The 21,535-nt window shown below is 36.9% G+C and overlaps 1 protein-coding gene across 7 annotated transcripts in view; it reads left to right on the top strand.

Moving 5' to 3' along the window:
- The window catches only part of DNM3 (dynamin 3), a 183,586-nt gene that overhangs the window by 5,282 nt on the left and 156,769 nt on the right, over nucleotides 1-21,535 (top strand). For 6 of the 7 annotated variants that reach the window (XM_062580964.1, XM_062580961.1, XM_062580959.1 and 3 more), the window contains exons 2-4: nucleotides 11,244-11,317; nucleotides 19,196-19,345; nucleotides 21,011-21,214. In XM_062580964.1, coding sequence (XP_062436948.1) covers nucleotides 11,244-11,317; nucleotides 19,196-19,345; nucleotides 21,011-21,214 — 428 coding nt within the window. Of the gene's footprint in view, nucleotides 1-11,243; nucleotides 11,318-19,195; nucleotides 19,346-20,167; nucleotides 20,271-21,010; nucleotides 21,215-21,535 lie in introns of those variants that run through there. The other variant, XM_062580965.1, reaches the window with a different exon arrangement.

Here is a 21,535-nt window from a genome sequence, read left to right as displayed (position 1 = left end):
TTCAAATCTGAGACCTAGATTTCTTTTTTTTTTTTAAGAACAAAACCTCCAAAAATTAACAAAAATCCTCCTTGGTCTTGAGTGCCTTCAGGGAAATCAATGCTACTAATTTACTGCTGTTGATAATAGAATTCAATCTGTCAGGGTACTAAAGGTGATGCATGCTTCTAGTGGCTTTTAAAGGTATCTGCTTACAGTTGTCTAAGCTTTCCCAATTCTTAATATAGGGGCACTTCTGAAAATTCATTTTTTTTAATGGATTGCCTGACTCTCTAAGCGCTTGTGTAAGTTCCTGTAGAATTTATACAAACCCTGGTCTTTGCTTCCCTCAGGAAGGAGCCTTAGCTTTGGGATTTTGCAGTGATGGAGTCAACAAATAAAAAGTGCTTTTTTTTTTTGTTTTGCTGTCTGTGCAATGCTAATGGGCATTGCTTCTGCTAATGTTTCAGGCTTATGTTAGTCATCTTTGTAAATGAAAGAACAAGACTTCCCAGTTTATGTAAATATATATTCACATTATGATTGCTTGGAAATTCACCTGTAAACCTGGGAAGTGATGCTTGTATGGGTTACAGCAGAGGAGCAGAAGTAAGGATGCAGGCTATTCTCTGCCATTGAACTACTATATGAACTTGAACTATTTTTTATGCATCATCTGTATCCATATGTACATGCTTCACATCTTACCTCTCTTAACCATATGTAGGATTTAGACTTTATTCCTTTGTTTTTGATTTCCTTCTATTTTTAAAAGAAGAGGTTAGCATACAGCTTTTAAACTGGTATGGGTTAACTGTGATTGCGATCTCAAAATTGCTGTTTTCTGCTTTATTTTCTGTGTCATATGACAGCTGCCTTAAATATCCACGTGACATCAAAACTTGAGTATTGCGTTCTGCTTTGTACAGCTGAGATGCAGCAGTGGTGCTTCTTTCAAAATACAGATCCTTGCTGATGTTTACTTTGTACCTCTAACAGCTTAGTCACTAAAAGAGATTATGTTTGTGGTTTGGTATCTGTCAATGCATACAGTTGGTCATTGAACAAATCAATAATATTATTTTAAATATTCATTGGTTTCTCAAATAATGTCTGTTTAGAAAGTAGGCCCTGAGGGGCAGAGGCTGTTCTTGCCTTTTCTGTTTTTTAAGTATAACATTACAAAAGGAGGCCTACTAGTAAATACAAGCCTGTGAATTCCCTGTTTGTTGTGCTGGTGTGTAATGGGTTACAAGGAACGCTTTTGATGCTGTGCTGTGTGTCTGCAGTGTAAAGCCTGTAGTGTAAATATGCTGAGAACAGGAAATGAGCATTATTTAACTGTGACCTTGCATCTTTTTCTTCAGCAAGTTGCATTGAGATGAACAAGACAGTATTATTGAACTAGAGAGGAGCAAAATCCCATTTAACTGCATGCTGGGCTTTGATGTACTGCCAAGTACTGTTGTCTGTGATGGCCTGTGGGATGCAAAGGAAACTGTAGCAGTAGATAAGAGAGATTTTCAACCAAAGCATCTATCAATAATGTCAATTTTTATAATTTGTATGAATAAGTAGTTGTACTTCTAATTCAACAATTAGCATAGCACTTCTGCATAATAGTTTTCCTGCAAAATCACTAAGGTTTCATTCTTCAGATATGTAGGAATTTTAATGTTTGCTACAGCAAACAGCTGTAGCAAATACAGCTAGATTTTCATTCTCACAGATGATATCAAAGCTGAATAAATCTTAAACATTCAATGCTTCATTTGTTTATTATGTATAGTACAGATTTCTACAAATGTACAACATATTCAGTAGTGCTTAAGTATACAAGACCCTTTAAAATGATAAAAACTTATCAGTATGTAAATTCCTCACCTGCAGATAATAGGCAGGATTCTGTACAGCAAGTTCAAGAATCACTGTGAAATATCTTCTGCTTCCTGAAAGTAAATGAAATTCGGTTATATTCAAGATCTAATCAGCAGCCGAAGTGGTAACTGCTGAAACAGGTTTTTAATGTGATCCCTCAGCAGCAATGTTATGTCCTTGTATGTTCACCATGAGTTTGTTCATAAGCTGCATACCATGTTTACAGAAGTTTCCCGTTCTCCATCAGGTCTAGGGCATGACCTGGGAATCTTAGCAGCCCGGGATCAGAGCTTCAGCACTTTGACTTTGCTAATGCTTTATGGATGTAATTTCAGCAGCGTAAAACACTGATTTGGTCAGACTGCTAGTATAAGATTTTCTTGCAGTAATAGTTCTTAGTTTGGGGTGAGTGAAAGGGTGGCAGATTATGACTGATAGTAAATTTCAAAAGTTAACTAAGCAGGCATTACCTTGTCATACAGACAGGACATCCGTCTACACATATCACTAGCCGAAAAGCAGGATAAATAGTGAGGTAAAAAGATGAAATGGCTAGATAACAGAGGTAAATAAGAGACTTAGATCATTTGTTTTGGAAACCCATCACTACCCCTCTGTTTCTTTAGCTGTCTCTGTCTGTAAAATTTAGGCTGCCTTCATACTGGGTTTCTAGTGTGCATACTTTGTGAAAGGAGTAGAAAATCTGGGTCTAGTTGCATTCCAGCTTTGCAAAATGACCTGAAATGACTCACTTTTTTGTAAAACATAATCCTGAAGTTTGACACCTTGTCTGCCACCAAAAAGATGAATATGTTTTTGTGTTGCTTCTGAAGAAGCAAAATTTTGGGACTTGACTGGGATATGGCGTGGCTGATAATACAGTATACGACTGGTTAAGGAATCTATGCTGATGGATCTGAGTTCAAGATAGTGTTATTTGGGGCAAAAGGCAGACTCTTATTTTGCCTGGATTTTTGATTACTGAAATCTGAACACTTTTTGAGCACAGAAATCTGTCATATCTAAAACTGTATCATGATAGAGTTTCCAGAAGTAAATTACAAGCTAAATGCATGTCACTGTGTAATAATTTGGTTCCTGTAGCTGATATGTCCACAGCATGGGGACATGATATATTAGATATTTTTTGTCTGATCCTTGCAATCAGGATTTTTTTTTTGTTTGTATCTGATTGTATTATAGAGGAAAGCTTCCTAATCACATCTTTTCTATTTTTTTTAAAAAGTAAGCTTTTAGAAGCTGTAAGTGATCAAAACCAACCACCTCTGTTCAGAGCAATGAGCGTGGTTTAAAGCGAGTAAGGTATTTTTATTTGTCATTGCTTGTGTTGAGATACAAAATCTTATTGCATTTTTGTTCATCTTGAGAATGGATTTGCTTTTATGCCTTCACAGCCTGTGCAAATTAGTCCTCCCCTAAGAGCAAACATATCTGATTAAGGAGAATACAGCTATCTTGAAAAGTCTGCTTTACTCTTTTTAAAAAGAAAATTCTAAGAATTGTTGGGGTTTGGTGCTTTGTTTTCTTCCCCTGCTTGGAATTGTTGGAGAGCACCGTTGGGCAGGAAATAGCAGAAGCTTTTGTAAAATCTTAAAGGGGAGAGAGGAAAAGAGCATTTTTCACAAATGGAATTAGAATGATGCAGCAAGGTTTTGGATGCCTGCCAGGGAGGACAGATGCATCGCGCACACAGTGACTTGCCTACAAGCCTGCACATTGGCAGCTTCCTGATTTGTTAATACAGCAAGCCTACAGCCCAAGCATAATCAGTGCAAACAGAACACTGTTCATCTTAGCACTTTATGTTTTTGCCTGGCAAGTTTTCATAGCTGGTATGTTGGCAAATTTTCAGCCCTATAAACAATATTGAGACTTTAAAACTTTCTATCACGTAGAAGGTGTTTTTTTTTTTTTTAACTAGGGTGTGCATTTTCTTTCTTTGCTTCAGTGAACAGACTTGTTTTTTCTGTGCAGAAATGCAATGTAATGTACTTCTAATGCTGCCAAAATATGATACTAGCATTAGGGTACCAATTATTATGTGTGCTGCCTTAGACTTCTGTTCAGACATCCCATACTTTGAAGAAAGTTTTGACTCTTGTCATCTTTAATGGTACTAGAGTAACTTTTGACATCAGTTTCCAGATAGCCCTATAATGTTTCCTTTCATGCAGTAATTTCTGGTAGCTTGTTGAGCAAGCACGCAGCTGTGAGTTAATTTATTCCAGATCTGGGAGAAGTGTAATGAAGGTGGTTTTTAAGCCTGCTCTTTAGAGCATCTCTAGTCTTCTTCATGAAAAGGTAATCTCAGACTTGCTTCCTCACCTTAGTAGTGGCTAAGCATTTTCTTTGAACATACCTGTTATGGAGCTGTCCAGCTAGCATGATTGAATTCTCTTTGCATCATCTTTGAGTTTCTTTACTAATATTTAAAAAATTTATTACCTCTAGAGTCAACACTCACTGTATTCCTGTGAGTTTTTATTTTTTTATCTGTCTATTTTTATTTAGTGCCATTGCCTTCTGGATCTGTATGCTTGGTTTCAGCTCTATAGAGAACTGGGAAAAAGGAGACCCACTGTGTTACTGTTTCAAGATTGTTTTCTCCAGAAGAAATGAGTGTTCATTCAACTTGTGTGTGATCACCAGGAAGTGATGGGTGGGCTAATTGGGGGATAATACTTGCTTTGACTGGTCAGTTCCAGTGGATGAACAGTGGTGATAAAGGGCACTGCTGGGGCTGTTGGTCCCTTCCAGCCTCAACCATTCCGTGATTCTGTGAAAATGGCTTTTCAAAAACCGCAAAAAAAACTTTGGAGCTGGGAGACCAATTTTTTCCTACTTGCCTTGGAAGGAGAAGATAGTTAATAGTCCTAGGATGTCTCAGTACCCAGTTTCTCGCCCTTGGAGTCATGCACAAACTGCATAGGCTGCAGTATGTAGTTATGATTCCTAGGAACTGGGTTGCATCTTGATTCAGCACTTAATTAAAATCATTTCTCAGTTGAAAGAAGATTAACTGACCTTAAAAGAATGGCTACAACCAACTGAAATTAAATTTCATAGGAGATCTTGAGCACAAAGCTTGATGATAAGGATGCCAGTTATCTGCTATATGATTTATCAAGAAACCTGAAAAAACTGCTTTTAAGTTTTAAGAACTAAAAAATCCAAGGTCACTAACACTTCACAGCCTCTTAACACATTTAGCTTGCCTAATAGATCTAATAGAGATCTAGTAGATCTAATTAAGCTAGATATCCTCTTCAATAAAGAGGATTAATTACTTTGCACATCTTTCTGTAAGCGCAATTATGTTAGGTTGAGATTTTGCGCTCACTGAGGGAAAATTGTGGGAGATTCTCTTGACTGATAGACACTGTGCCAAAACAAAAAAGCATTTGCTCTTCTGTAACTAATGAAAGGAGGTGAGGGATCAAGTGCTGACTGACGAAAAGAATTGGTCTGTGTGCTTTGAATTAATGAGGAAGAACATGTGTAACTAAATATCAGTTTGATAAAGTTTATTATTTTATAGTATTGCTGAATAAAAATGAAGTGTGATTGGGAACGTATCAAAACACAGAACAGATGTACTGCCCTGGAGCTTTTGGGACTTCTTGAAAACATAAGTGTCTCAGAGTTATCTTCGTATTGTCATTTAGAGGACAGGAGAGTTGTGCTTCCAAAGCCACTAAGGAAGGATAAACAGAGCACTGTCTGTGCTAGTGATGAAAAGTCTGCTCTGAGGAAGTAATTAGGTAAATCAGTGCTAAGAATTTAATTCCAAAGAAAGCTTCTACTAAAATACAAAGTATACTGCTCATCACTTGAGCATATCTTGCAAAAGTCCAAAAGTGTGTGAAGGATGTAATGCTAGGTCCTCTGTGATGCTGGTGAGCAGAGGAGCAAGAGGAGGTAGAATGAATGTATCTATGCTAAATTAGATCTCCAGAAGTAAATTTTTAGGTTTAAGAATTATTTTTGGCATAAATTAATTTTAGTTTATAATTTTGAAGATGTGATTCTGAGAAAAGTTGTTAGCAATTATTAACGATTCTCATTTGCAAGCTTATGCCGGACAATACTGTGCTGTGTTTTTTCCTTTTTTGTTCTTTTATAATGCTTTGCATTACAGCTAAATATGATCCATGGAAAAAATAAAACATCAACACTTCACCCTTTTTTGAACTTCTGTACAGTGTAAATTTACCAGGGAAATGGGAGATCCTTGGGTGATAAGCATGTGTTCGTGTTCACTGTGAATCTGGGCAAAAGTTCTTTTGCACAAGATATTGCCATTCTGCGGGCAGCACGCACTCGGTTCTCCTAGCGTGCCAGGCTGGAATTGTGTAGAACAATGAATAGTGTGTTTGGAAGAAAGCCTAGGAAAACTGTTGACTCTTGGCATAATCACTTCCTATTGCAATTAAGGCTGTGTCGTAGTACTTGGCAAACCTCGGAGATAAAGACTTACGTGTAGTGCAACCACAGCAGCGCTGTTCGTATGAACAGCCTAGGGAGTATGGTCTTTCTGCACGTGAAGGGAGGGTTACGTACTTGGGGAGAGCTTTGGGTTAAATAGAAAAACTTGCATGAAGTGAAATTGTCTGGCAAAATGAAATAGGTTTCAGTGAGTGATTTGTGCTCCTCAGTGAGATAGTTGTGATGCTTGCTTGGAGGCATGTTTCTACAGTTTGTGAAAAACGTGAAGGCTTTTTCTATGGAGGGACTTACCTTTTTGTCAGTTCATTGCTATCACAGTTTTACATTGTTCCTAGTACTTATTAATTAATGCATTTAATGTGTAAACATTGATGCTTTTCTCCATTATTTGGTTTTCTGGAGTGCCCTTTATGTTTTGTATAAATTTATTATATTGATATCAGTTTAAATTCACCATTTATTCTACAGAAAACTGTATAATAGTGATCATAAATTTGATCAAAGTGCAGAACGTTCCACGATACTATACGGGCCAGGTTAAACAAACTTAAATGATTTTGAAACAATGATAAAATCTTAAGTACTGATACCATGTCATTCTTCATCTCCTATGCACAAACTGGGGACTGTCTGGGGACTGTACTGTGTTTTTTTGTTTGTTTGTTTGTTTGTTGTTTTTTGCTATGATAAATACTGCTAGTGTACTAGAGAGCTGCTAAATGAAAACTTTTTCATGCCGTAGAGCGACCTGCCATAGCAAAGATCAGACTTTCTGCTCAGTGACTCTCCTCGGCTCCATGCTGGTGCTTGTTTGAACCGGTGATGGGTTTTTTGATAACAATTCAACGTGTTAGAGAGGGTTGTTAGATGTCATCCAGTTTGTATGTGGTAGGAGAATGTTTTGGAAGAAGACTGTTACCTTACCTTTCTCTGTAATTTTGCTGTTGAGGGAAGGTCAGTGTTGTATAACTTGGAGTTGCATTAATACGGTGTTCTTTATCTCTGAATGTGCTTAGCCAGAAGCAGAAAATTGCTAATAGACTTCTCAGCCTTTGATTCTCTGAAGAATGATTTAACTGTCTCCTGTGTTGTTTTAGGGGGCCCTAGCTTTTGTGTGATCAGCCTATCCTTAAAGTCAATTTTCTTTAGCTTCTTGATGGAAAAAAAAATACATATATATATAATATATATTTAAATCAGGTATGAAATACTTGAAAATCAAAGTGTGAAACTGCCATCTTGCTAGGTATTTCCTACGTATCAGGCTACTGTCATTTCAGTGCATACAGAAAACTTGATACATTTTTGTTAGAATCTTCTTCCCAGGGAGAAATATCAATTGATTACACTTCACTGAGACAGAGACGTCTCTCACTTGGTAGGTATTGACATTGTGATAGAATACAAAAATTAGATTAAAGAGGTACCAAAAGTTTTCAAAATACCTATTACTGTCTCAAGTGTTGTAAATCAGGTTTAAATCAGTGTGTTTGTGGTGCTTTTTGCATTTTGTTTCAGACATGACTTAAACTTCTGATTGACTACATTGCCTGTAGATCTGTATTTGAGTACAGAAGTTAATGAGCTAGCTTGTGTTTGAACAGCATCTTTTTTTTTTTTTAATGGTGTGAATAAGCTTTAGTTTGCAGTTGTCAACAGACAACATTGTAATAACCGTACATTAAGAGGTATTGAGAAACTGAGACTCTGGTTTTATCTAGAAATCAACATTGTTTCATTGCAAATGCTGCTGATTCCTAAAGTGCTGTCAGGCATGGCTGACTGCCAGTCTTTCACATGTTCTTCAGAGCCTTAGGACTGCTTGATTATGTGATTTTTATTTTTTTATTTTTATTTTTTTATGTCTAGATGTTGTAGATGTTTCTCGAAATGAAATTTTCAGAGCATATACCAAAAGTAGGACTGTCATATTTTCAATAGTGAAAAAGGCTATGTCTGTGTGGTGGGGAGTGAGTCTGGTGTAGGTCCTCTCCCCAAATTAGGCAGCTAGGTGGAATGTGTTGGGGAGGTGAATGTCCCATATGATGATGTTCGTGCTTCATTTCCCAGGGCTCCTCCTATTACAGACACTTCAGTCTTGTTCCAGAAATGATCTAGCCAACTCATTCTTTTCCAGTTCAAACTTTTCTTATTGCATGCTATTCCAACCAGCTCTCTTCTCTCTGGTCTAGCCTGCATGGATGGTTTTTGCAGTTGTTATGCAATTCCATTTCTGCCTTTTTTTTTTTTTTTTTTTTTTTTTTAAATTTGCAACTGCTCTCTACTTTCATTTGAAAAGCAGTGTACTCGGGAAGCGTTGACAGAAGACCTAACAATCGTTTCTGACCTTGATCTTCAAATCTTAATACAAGATATAACTGTTAGAAATATTTCTGGGTCGTACCCCGTGGGAGAGGGGAGACAGATCCAAGAAAAATAAATATTTATTAGCCTAGTTCTCACACAGCAGTGCCTGAGTTTACAGAAAACAAAGATTTAGATGAAGTGAAGATGGCAAACCATGTCTTATCTTAGATACTAACGATACTTTACATTATGATCTCTGAAGTGTTACCACCACCAAGCCTTAATCTGTGCTGCTGAGTTGTGTGTACAGTACAGCATAGAAGGGTTCTTTGATTTGCAGAATGTGTGCTGATCCATGTGGGAATCATTCTTCTTTCACATCAGGCAGATATCACTGTGGGACAATGGAGAAGATGAATTCAACATAAAGAACTGCTCCTATGAACTTACACCAGAGGAAACATTTTTTTAAAAAAATCTTCAAAAATATCTTTTTAATATTATTATTTTCATGAAGAGGGTTTCTGTTGCTGAGCTTAAACTCACACTATTATATGATAACTTCTGCCACTTCAGAAAGTGCTTTTTCCTTGTTCAATTTGCAGCTATTGGAGGTACTTGAGAATACAAGGGATTTTGTGCTTTAATAGGCATTTTTCCCCCCAATAATCTGTAGGGTAGTACTTAGTTATCTTGGAAATAATGTTTTAGGAGTATTAGAGGGCCTTTTCCCTTAAGTTTTTTTTTGGCAAGTGCAGTCTTAAGTTTCTCTGAGAAGTGTAGTGGATTCCCAGTAGAACATGCTTGTACTGATGTGGAGGAAGCAATTTACGAATTCATTTTCTCATTCAGAGGAAACTGAATTACTTTTTCCAGTGAAGTCTCTACTCTAGCAACAGACTCTTTGGGATTTATATGCTGATCGGTTAGGGATTGGGGCTGCTTATGCACTTATGTGATGTGTTCTCAGGTATCATGCTCTTCAAACACTGTAATGAAGACATGACATCTTTCATGGGTTAATATACCTGTGATGTTGGAAACTTGTGTATAACTTTGGGATTTTGATGGAGACGGTCATGTTCTAAAGGAACGAATGCTCTCCTCTGCAGGTCTCCAAAGCTTTTCTACTTTGTTTCCTTTTATGTGAAGAGAGTCACTGGTGTCACAGTCCTGAGCTGAGACTGCATAGACCTAGAATTTTTTGACTTGCACAAATTATGTCTTGAAGCTTCATGAAATACTTGTGGGATTTGTTGGTTTTGGATGTTTTTTCATAGATGTACCCTACAGACTTGTTTTAAGCCTTGTAGGTTGAGGAGCTACCTTAAAGCAACTACTGAAGTCAGGCATCATAAGATCATCATCAAGAAATGTGAGGGTACAGGTAAGATGTAAGTGGCCACCTGTAAGTGGCTTGAGCAGACCCCTCTAAGCAGTACTGTCAAAAGGGCTGACAGGGCCATATCTTTCTTCCTTATCCTCTCCTCCCTCTCCCCACCCCTCCCAAACACACTCTGCGTATTCCTGCCTCGTCCTTTGTATTGGCTACTTGTACTTGTGGCTCCCTGGGCACCTAGATCGGCTCTCTGATCTGACTGAAAATTCATGCCCTGACCATTTGTTAGATTACTTTTCACCTGAAACAGGTGATACAGCATTGCTGCTAAGGCAGGCAAAAGGAGGTGACTTAATTGAAATTCAGCTGATTGTGAAACTGTACGTTCACCTCTGAATTTTATTCCTCTGAAGATGCTTATTTGAAAGGAGTGCTCTACAAAGACCATCACTGCACCTTATCTCAAGGTTTTTTAAGAGGTTAGTCGGTATGGTGACAGAGGCAGACCCTGGAAAAAGCTCTTTGTTTGTTACTTTGCTTTGGGTTTCTGATGGTCAGTTTTACAAATAGTAACTGATTCAAAGTTTTTCTTGGGTGTCCATTGCATGGAGACTCTTACTGTCTTTGGAGGCATGGAAGGTATTGTGGGGTTGTGTAGTTGCTCTCTCTGCCTTATTGCTGGTTTTCTGGTCTGAGGACACTCCCTCACGCTGTAGAGTATTTCTGTGGTTCGGCTTTCGTTCAAGAATTCCCAGGAGGAAGTGTTGCTGGAAAAGCGATTTGGGATTTTGAACTGGCAGAAGTTATGTGCCTGACAGAGTAGGTGCAGAGTGCTGGCAAACTCTTGGTTTGGTCGGAGCTTGGGTGTAGTGTGTGGAAAGTGTGTATGTTCACATGTCTATGCTTTCTGTGCACCTTCACATAAAGTACAAGGTGCAGACGTATTTATTTAGGGAGCTCCATAAATGTGGACATGGCTTAAGTACCCTTACTATATATGGGGAGTTTTGAGATGTTATTTATGACAGTCATGGAGAAAGGGAATTGGTAACACCCCAAGCCAGTAATTCAATTTTACAATGTATTTGCTTGGTGACCTATTGCTATTGAAAGCCAAAATTAATAATACTTTTTATAGTAGTGTTCAGTGTAAATCTATCCTGCCAACTTTCTGATTCCATTGCACCGGGAGATACAGTGGAGCTTCCAAATCAGTTTTATATAACTGGGAAGTGTTTCTTGGTTGTAGTTGTTTTATTTCTGTGTTTTTTAGGGATTTTCTTCCACGAGGATCTGGAATTGTAACAAGACGGCCATTGGTTTTGCAACTTGTCACTGCTAAAACAGGTAACCTGTCTTTCTTTCTATTTCAATATCCAGACAAAGTTCTGCTTTACTTCAATAGAAGGGAAGAAAAAATTTGAGGGAAAAAGAAATTCTAGAAAAACTTCAGTAGTGTGAAGAAAGGTGCAACTAGACTATCTGGAACAAAGGCCCAGTGCTTCAAAACTATGTGCTTAAAACTAGTTAGCCCTATCTAGGAAAATATTAAAATCTAAATCTTAGTGCACACAGTAAATTTAATTCAAGGTCAAACTTGAAGCAGAGGAGAAACATTATGTACAAGCTATTTTATAAATGATTTTTGATTTATTCTTTTCTTGATGAGCATTGTTGTTGTATTAGTTAACGTAGCAAAACTGCTGTATTTTTACTTTCAATTCTTTGCTCCAGTGCACAACAGGCTTGGCTCCATGCAGCTTGTTTTCGTGACTTGTCTTTTTTGGTTGGGCTCATTGCACTAAGTAGAGCAGAAGGTAGACTTGGGGAGAATGAAGCTTCTAAAAATTATCTGTTCAAAAATAAAAAATACAGCAAGTGTATACCACTGAGATACTTGAGGTATTGAGACCTTTGAAGCAGAATTCACTGCTTCATGAACTTACCAGTGGCACTTACTGCTGTTGTGTAGTCTGATCCCCTGGCATATTTAAAAGCAGCTATTGTTTTTCAAGATTCTCATGTTATTGTTCAGTCGGAAGATAGACTTAAGTATTTGTATCTTCTACGTTCAGTAGTATGTGACCTCCACAGTGTACAAGATCTTTTTTTTTTTCCTACATCAGTATTTGTAAAGTATGTTCATAGTGTTACAGGTGGAGAGAAGGAAAAATGTGCAATGCAATAGATCTGTGTGGTCAGCTTAGGAACCTTAGGATCTTTGAGTGTGCAACGTGCTTATACTGTCTTATATCAAAGGGTCAAGTTTGTTGTAGTTGGAGGTATGAATGCTTGCCATTTCTGCACATCTGGCTTTAGATCTCTGTCAGAGCATGCAGAAATGTGTGTGTAAACCCTAGTTATGAAGAATATCCATCTAATTTTCCTAGCAACGTGTAAAAGCAGAAGAAAGAAAAGAACTGAGTTCTGTGCTGGCATTCTTAATACAATGACTAAACTGCAAGGACTAAGTAGTGAATGAATTAGTAAGTAAACTAATATTCTAATGTCAGGTGGTTAAACACTTCTCCCTAGACATTCATCCTAAACTTACTTTTAGCTGATCTCTATTGCCTTATTTTTAAAATCATCATTGTCCCTTGGTTCTTATCTCTCTTATTTTACTATATTCACGTTATACTACAAGCTTTTAGGTAGGTCTTCCAGGTTTTCATATGGAGTGCCTTCTCTGCTGAGAAGTGTCTTTTCATTATAACTTGAAAACACAACAGAAAACACCCCAAATTCTGGAGAGGTGAGCTTCCAGCCAGTTTCTTATTTACTGAATGTCATGGCATGTTTTGCCTTTGAGAAATGCTGTGTATTGCTTGTTTGGAATTAGATGCCAGAGTCTTAGAAAAATGCATAATTTGATTGTTTTGTTAATTTCTTTAATCTTTCCTTGTTCCTTTCATTTCCTTTTTCTATTCTTTTTCTTTTTTTTTCTTGTGTGTTATGAAATTCCTTTACCTTCTGAGCTACCTGCATCTTTTAAACTAATAATAATATTAAAAAAAAAAAGAAAATAAAGAGCAACTGTTTAGAGAAGCACAATGTTCTTTTACAGGAAGCAGATGCTGGACTGATTTTTATCAAGTTTATAATTATCTTAAATGTTAGAAAACATTATTAGAGAAGTGTGTCAGGTTCCTGGTATTATAGCAAGGTTAATAGATCTCTAATCCTAGACTCTTTCTTGACTCTTTCAAGAGTAACTATTTTTAATCTTGCAGTGTTCGTGGGGGAGAAGAGGGATGCTTTCTGTATACTGTAACATACAGGCATACCAAGTTGATTGGTTGACTACAAGGTAGTTTTAGCATCATTCTGTAACAGCTGAAGATCTTTTTGGAAAGTGAATTTGATTATGGAGGTCAAAGCTTCATTTAACTGTGAGTCATGGCACTAAGGGCTAAAGGTTGATAGCTGAGGCGTGTGTCACGCTTAGGTAAGGGGAAGAGTATCAGGGGCTCTCCAACATCTGGGAAGGATCTGACACATCTAGGGAAAGAGCTGGACTCTGTGCTTTGAAAATGAGAATATGCAAGCAGTAACATGAAACAATTCAATGCTAAGAAATATATCTCCTGTGGAAGTATACAAATTTTTTAAAATATTCCACTTTCCTCTTTTTAAAGAATTCTGTGCAATTAGTATAAAGCCATTTTGTAGCAACCTTTTGACCTCATTTAATCACTGTAACAGTTTTTTTTTTTATTGGAATGCAGTTCCTACAACAGCTTTACGTGTTTTGCACTTTACAACTGACAAGACAGTCTTCTGTAGTTGTGACTGTTTTCCTCTCAGTTTGATGATGTCAGGAATGTCTGGTAGCATAGAATCTCTGGCTATTAAAAATGAATTCACAATCTTTTGAAGGACTCTAACTTATATCTTAGCTATCCTATTTTGAGAGCTGCCTTTTTGGGGCTGCCCAGCAGAATTTCAAGTGAAATTGTAAATGTGGCCTATGTTCAGTAAACTACTGTATCATCTAGAGGAGGAAAAAAAATCTGTCTTGTAAATATTTTTGAGGCTCTAAGGCAAGGCTCTCTTGAGATGCATAGTACTCTTTACTGGTCCCAATGTATTTCATGGGAGTCCTGTAGGTAGGTTCAGTTTTTCATGCTTGGTCTTCGGCTCATGTTTTCAATTAAGTTGCTTCTCTTCTACTGGAGAAAGATGGCATATGTGGTCTCTTTTTGAAAGAGAGAATTGAACCAAATAAGCATAAAGTCTTTGTTCTACAATAAACAGCCCTAAAATGCAGCTTTGTTTTCCATACAAAAATCACAATTAAAAAGAGAGTTGCTCTCTTGCACCAAATATGGTAAAGAATATAGAAGCAGTTTGATGTTCTCCTCTGCGTCACTGCATTTGGCCCTGGGCAGTTCCCCAATGCTAGTCCCAGGTCTAACCTAGAAACCTTCACCATTGCTAATGTGTAAAGAAGCTTGGAGTACAGAAATGGTTTACAAGAAAATAGTTCCATCCGGACACACAATTCAGTGAGTTTTTAGAAGGCACAGTTGTGTTTGGCAGAATGTCTGATAGAGAACTTCAGGTTTTACAAGGCAGGCACGACATCTGTGATGATTATTTTACCCCATTTATGCCTTTGGGAAGAATTCCACCTATTCTTTTTCTAGGTGAGAAGTTGTATGTAAGAATAACTCATTTAGTGAGAATCTGATGTCCGAATCAGGTAAAAGAAATGCCAGTGCTCTTGGTATTTGACTGCTGCAGTGTATGGTACAGGAACCTCGCTCTTGACCTCACAGCTACACTGTCCTTATATTTCAGCAGTTACTAACTAGTGTAAAGTGGTTGTCTCATACTTATTCATAATTCTTTTTCAAGAGAAATAGTGTACTGCATACTCCTGTAGTTATACTTTTAGAAGGATTTTTTCCTTGTGTATACTGAGGACGTAAATGTTGGCGCGCAGCATGACCTGATACAAGAGTTTCAGGGACTGCAACAGTGTTAGATAGTCTTGGAGCAATATATCTCAAATTCTGTGTAAGGAACATTGCTTTTGTTTTAACTATTAACTCTCTTTCTGACAAAATTTGCCAGGGAGCAAAGAAATTTGTCATGTGTAATCATGCTTCCTTCAAGGAGAACTAGCGAGCTGATGGATTTTTTTTTGTTTTTTTTTTCTTTTTCTTTTGAAAGGCTATGTCGTAATTTAGATGTTAAAGCCAATTTCTTAAACATATTTAAAATTTTTTGTATTTCACAAATTTGTGTTGTCTAAGTTTCATACTTTCAGTATACTTATCTTGACAATTCTTTATTCTGTGATTATTAAAATAATAACAAATTTAATAAAATTAAATACATCTTTCTTAGGAGTTAATTGATACTTCTAAGCAGTGCTGCTGAGTAGGCTTTGGGAAGCTAATGATCTAAAACATCTGAGAATATCTTAGGAAAGTTGCTTTTTTTCCTTATTGCTCCTGCTATAGGTTCTGTATAACCTTAGGCAGTCTGCTCTTCCTTTTGCTGTGCTTCTTTCTGCCTGTGAAATGGAAATAACTATCCAAATATTTTGAATCTGGGTAGTATGGTTTTTCAATAGCAATGACAACAAAAAATGCACTCTGGTTTTGGGTGAAGCTATTGCTTGTTAAAAATGATTTTCCTGCTATATTAATGCTGCTTATTTAAATGTTAACATATCTTTAAAAGTAATTTTCCATGTTTTGATAACTGTTTTTTAAAGAATTTCAAATTTGCTTCAAGGCTAGTTCTTAAATCTCTGTGCCAAAGAAATGGCAGACTATCAGATTTTAAAAATCGTTATTGGGCTGGACATTCTAGATTAATGATCCATATGTACAATATCCACGTATGTTTCCGTTCTGTTAATTACAACACTAAGTAGAAAGTAAATCATCGTAAGGTTCAGAGAACTGAAATATTTGCAAATCTCACAGATGCTTTTCTATTAAGGTTGCTGAACTTTAATGCAAATGTCTTTTATTGTGAGACTACTACTAATGCGTACCCATCTTTTATTGCCACCTGCTGGCAAAAAATAAAAAAATCCTCTAACAGAAAATGGGAAATTGATTAAAAGAATTTAGACTGGTTATTTCAACTAATGCAAATGATTTTAAAGATCTCATTAACAGAAATGCATTCAGAGGCCTTCAAGGAAAAAAAAACTAGAAAGATACCATAGTATCAATGATAGGGGAAGGACTGGCCACGTTACAGGGAGGAAAGGAAGCTTGTGCCTGGCCTTCTCTGGGTCCCACTCCCTGGCATCCACTTGTCATTCAGATGATGAAGAGGGATGCTATGCAGACCAGTGAAGACTGAGGAGGCATGTACCCTGGAATCTATAGAGTCACAGTCATCATGGGGAAAAGGTGATAGTGACCCAAATCTGGGACAACCCATCATCTAATCAGAGCTGACAGGCTGGTAGAGTCTGAAACCTGAGTTTAAACTGTTATAAGCTTGCAGAGACTCCTCTATCTTTTTGCTGATGTTTGTCCGTGTGTACTACCAACAGTGTGTATGGTGACCCGAGCGGACCAACAGTGACTGCTGAGATCTGTCAGACTGGGTTCAAGGGCTCAGCTGGCTTTCCCATCAGTACCCTGAAGCAGGGCATGGGCCTCAGCTCACACTTGGACAGATCAACCATATCCACAAATACTTGGTTCTACAAGTTCTGTATAGAAAATACATGTCTTAAAATTAGCATTAGGCAGAGTCCCTCTTTCTGTATGACTTCATGTCCACTTTCACAAAAATGTAAACTATCATATAAATATATAATATAGTATTTATTTTCCTAGCATTTTTCTGTACAAAACTGAAAAATGAAGATTGCATTAAAATGTGTGCTCATTCAGTCTGGCTAGAGGAATCGTTGCCAAGGGCAGGCAAAGAGCTGAAAGCAGCAAAACAAAGCACGATTTGTTCATTTGAATTTTTATTCTGCAGGCTGTGTGTAGCATCTCATATATGCTATAGGGTATGAAGAACAGTAAAGTCAATTCCCTCAGAATTAGCAGGACCACAAATGTCGCTGAGAGGAACGAGCTAGTGATAATTATTGACATAGCTCAAAAGTAGTTAACTATTTTCATTTCACTTATTTTTTTTCATTTGATTGGACTTGTAGCCATTTCAGATACTCTTACTGTTACCAAGTGTTAAGTGGAACAGAGAAGCTTCTCTGAGCATCAGCTGAGTCGGTCAGATCATAGAGTAAGAAAGCAGACACTAAGTGTTAATTGTCTGAATTTTATAATCTTTTTCTGAGAAAATCTAATGAACCACTGAATAAAAACTGTAGGTGAGAAGAATACATTTTATTTTATGCCAAGAGCAGTGCATGAAGAACTCAATCAAAATAAGAATCACTTGTCAGCTTTTTTTTGGTGGGAAGCTATTTTCTAAATTTAAGATAATAAATTTTACAAGTGTAAATTCCCAAGTGTTTTAGATAAACCTAGATTTTTTTTTTCACTGTTATACTTTGGAATATTTGAATGTTCCTTTTTTTTTTTTTTTTTTTTTCCTTAAAGAAATAATTTAATATTTTAAACATACAACCCCTTATTCCTTGTCATTTTTTTGCCAGGTCTGAAAAAGGATACAAGATATGCAGAGATTCTTAAGTTGTTCAGATTTAAGACAGAGGTTTTTGAATTCTCCCTTTAAAATTTTATATATATATAAAATATATATAAATAAAAAATATAATGTGCGTGTGTGTGTGTGTGTGTGTGTGTCTGTATTCCTTAACAAGGATGGGTGCCCCTGTCTTTGCACTTTGAATCCAAAGAAATAATGCTAATGCAGGGCAGAAAGGTTGGTGTTTGTTTCCTCTCCTATCTTTTGTTATTAGGCTTTCAGTTTACTTTAACTGTCATGATGGTTATGCATGTTGTTTCGCTAATTTATTTATTTTTTAACAGCTCCATCAACAACAATAATCAAATAACTTTTGGCAGACCTGAGAAACAAATTTGAGTGCTGATACATAAGTCCCTCCATTAATCTATATTCTCAGATCAGCTCTGCTGAACTGTTTTTGCCTTCTTTCTGTGAATATCAAGCAATATCTTTGCCTTGGGGTTTGAGAATTTTTTATTCATAAACTAGGAAGAAACACCTTGATTGCAAAATGTAATAATATTGGAACGTGTGCAACTGCGTCCAAACATTCTGCAGTCCTACTAAGAGCTTTTTAGGGGAGGATTGTGGGGACGGATGTCAGCTCATACTGTGACAGCCATTTATATCATAACCCAGTTATATCTTATTAGTGGGATAAACTTTTTTGCCCTGTTCTAAAAGGAGAAACTCCAGTTTTAAAATGCTGAGATGCGCTTTTGGTTATGTACCATATTTCTTCTGGGAAGAAGATCCAGAAGGATATAGTAATCAGTGTCCGTATTTGGATTCAAGAGTCAAAACAGGGACTTAGTGTCATACTGAAGTACTGACTGTATTTATCTCTGATGAAAGTGGGAAGAAAATTCCTGACTGAAGCCCTTTCAAGCTAAGAGGGCAAGTGCGTGATGATTGTGTAAGGCATTTTACAAATTCAGTGTTTTCTCCTACTTTGGCAAAATTGCCATGGTATCTCTAAAAACTTTTAAAAACTTTGTAAGCAGGATTTGGATTTGGGCTTCAAGAAGTCTCTAGGGTGAAGAATTGAGTATTTCATTAATTACTTGACGATATTTTTAAGTGATATTATTTTGATCGTGAACTTATAAAACATACATAGCTCCTTTGTTAAAATCGTGTGTAATGTGGGCTGTTGTTGAAAAATGCTAACATTCTTTCATGATGTAGAACTGGAATTCCTTTTCTTCAGTTTATTGATGTATTACAGGCAAATGTAATCAGATGAAAACTCAGAATGATTCGCAATCTGTTTCTTATTCTATTAAGTTTAACAGTATTTATTTGAACTTTCTAGATTCATCTAGTAGATGACATGCTAAAGATAAAAGCAATAAATCATATCCAGTCAACTTGACTTTTTTTTTTAAACTAACCCTTTCTTGTTGTAGGCTGGTTTTCATCAGTGCAATTCCATATACAGCATGTGTTCATATATAACACTTTGCTGTTATCTGTGATGACATGCTTTTGTGCTTACACATCTGAAAAATACTAGCTGCTTGAAAGCCAGTGTCTCAGACTATAAGCCTTTTGAGATTCAGAGATGCTATTGATATTTTTCAGAGTATGCTGAATTTCTACACTGCAAAGGGAGGAAATTTACTGATTTTGATGAAGTTCGCCAGGAAATTGAAGTAGAAACAGATAGAATAACAGGAGTGAACAAAGGCATTTCTTCAATTCCTATTAATTTAAGAATATATTCCCCACATGGTAGGTAAAAATCATTCTTCTTCATATTCCTGTCATGTAATAGATTATCTGTCTCTCTTTAGCTGTCTCCTTTTGTGTGAGTTCTCATTGACTTATCAGAAGTTTTTGGGGATGAAATGATTTCTGAGTTTCAGTTGCACCAGAAGTGTTGAATACGTCTGCCTATTAGAAGAATCCTCAGCTTCTCCTGTGTTATGAAACTATCCTGCTGCAGAGAGCTGTTGCCACTAGAGCTGGGCAGAAAGCAGCCTCTCTGTCATGTTTAACGTTCTTATGATATAAAAATATTCCTATTCTGCATCAGGATGAAACCTTTCCATCCTCTAGTACACATACTGTTAGTTAATAGTTCAGCAGTTAGAATACATAATATGTGTTTGGGAGACTTAGCGTCAAGACCTTTTTTGCCACCTTCTCACATCCTATGTGGATTCCCTGATCGGTTGTCTAGAAAGCCAGTGTGTCTCCCTGCCATATTGGATGTTTATTGTTCCCTGTCACTAGAAACATATTTAAGAGTTCTTGAAGCTGCTTCCTGTTGTAGACCCCCAGTATAGATCGAAGTTAGTTCCTCTGGTTGCCATCTGCCCAAGTTAATGAAGGCAGCCCTGAGAAAAGGTTTTGCATTGAGTCTGTTTTGGATCCAGGGGAAAAGTGGTGTATTTGGCTGAGGCATTTTGTTTTCCTAACCCCCTCATCTGATGTCTTGATTGAGAATCAAAGAATAGAAGGATTAAAATAAGAGGAGAGGTAATTAAAGAGATACTGAACCTCCTTTTGATATGCTGTGAGCAGACTTCATTCTGAACACTTGCCCCTGAGCCCTATCTCTGCTGTACAGATGTGGCATAGCTAACAGGAGTGGAGCTGAACTAAACACCCTGCCTCAAAGCTCAATTGTGGAACATACTGACTCCAGGAGAAGGTGAAAATTTCCTGTCTAATGCTCTTACTTTGTTAAGTAACTTACTATTACCCCAGCGTTTTGTGAGAAAGCTAGGATGCTCCTTGTTGGCCTTGTGGCCTGTACAGGGGAAATCATGCTTAAGCAAAACAGCTTTTCTTACCAGGTAAACTTTTTCTTGCTTGTTCCTCTCTACCACCACCAAAAAAAAAAAAAAAAGAAAGAAAAAAAGAAAAAAAAAAGAACTTTGCTATACAAGTTTAATTGTTAACTTTCAATTTGGAAAGTTCTTAGTTGGAGACACTGTTGAAAGATGGTTGGAGAAGGACAGTATTAAAAAACTGAAACAAAACAAAAAAAACCCACCCTGTTTGGGTTGATTTGAAAGATGAGACGGGGACGGCTTGTTGTTTGTACTGCCATTTGTGGAAAAAGCTCAGAAAGTCTTGTTTGGTTTTCTGGGATCTTTTAAGGTTATTCAACGTGAGAATCATTCTCCTATGCTGATTCTGATGTTTGTTATTAAACAGTAATCTTAAATCTAGAGATAAAAAACCAGTAGGGAAACAATTGTGCTAACAAGTGTAATTTTCAGATTGTCAGACATTTTATTTCAACCATTAACAATGTTTATATACCTATAAAGGTAATTATGTGGGTTTTTTTGTGATTAAAAAGCTGTCTGCAGCCAGAGATCCATCGATCTCTTTAAACATATCTGGCATGCTAAACAATTTTGTGATGCTGTGTTTTCCATTTAGTATTAAGCCTGACTCTTATTGACTTGCCGGGAATCACTAAAGTGCCGGTAGGGGATCAACCTCCAGATATTGAGCAACAAATTAGAGACATGATAATGCAGTTCATCTCTCGAGAAAACTGCCTGATACTGGCCGTAACTCCAGCTAACACTGATCTGGCCAATTCAGATGCACTGAAGTTAGCTAAAGAAGTGGACCCTCAAGGTAAGCGTGATAGAATGTTCAACTGCTTTTTATTCTGGAATACAGTAACATACTTCCAATTATGTGATAACTAAGACTACTATACTTTTTTTGTTTTACTGTTAATGCATATTATAATACAGATTTATGTATGCATTCTTATCTAGACTTCAGCATCAAAATAATTTTGTTAACATAATTCATATAATGATGCTGTAATTTTTTTTTCTGTCACTAACTCCTATAAGCAAGGGGCAATGCCTATCTAGAAACATTTGTAGCAACTCACAAAAGGGGATCTTAGTGTCCATGGGATTTCTGGATACTCTATCAAACTGACGG

This window comes from Rhea pennata, chromosome 8, assembly GCF_028389875.1.
Source record: "Rhea pennata isolate bPtePen1 chromosome 8, bPtePen1.pri, whole genome shotgun sequence".
In the NCBI taxonomy this organism is placed as follows: Eukaryota; Metazoa; Chordata; class Aves; order Rheiformes; family Rheidae; genus Rhea; species Rhea pennata.
Note: the sequence above shows the minus strand (reverse complement) of the source record. Positions and strands in the feature narration are given on the sequence as shown.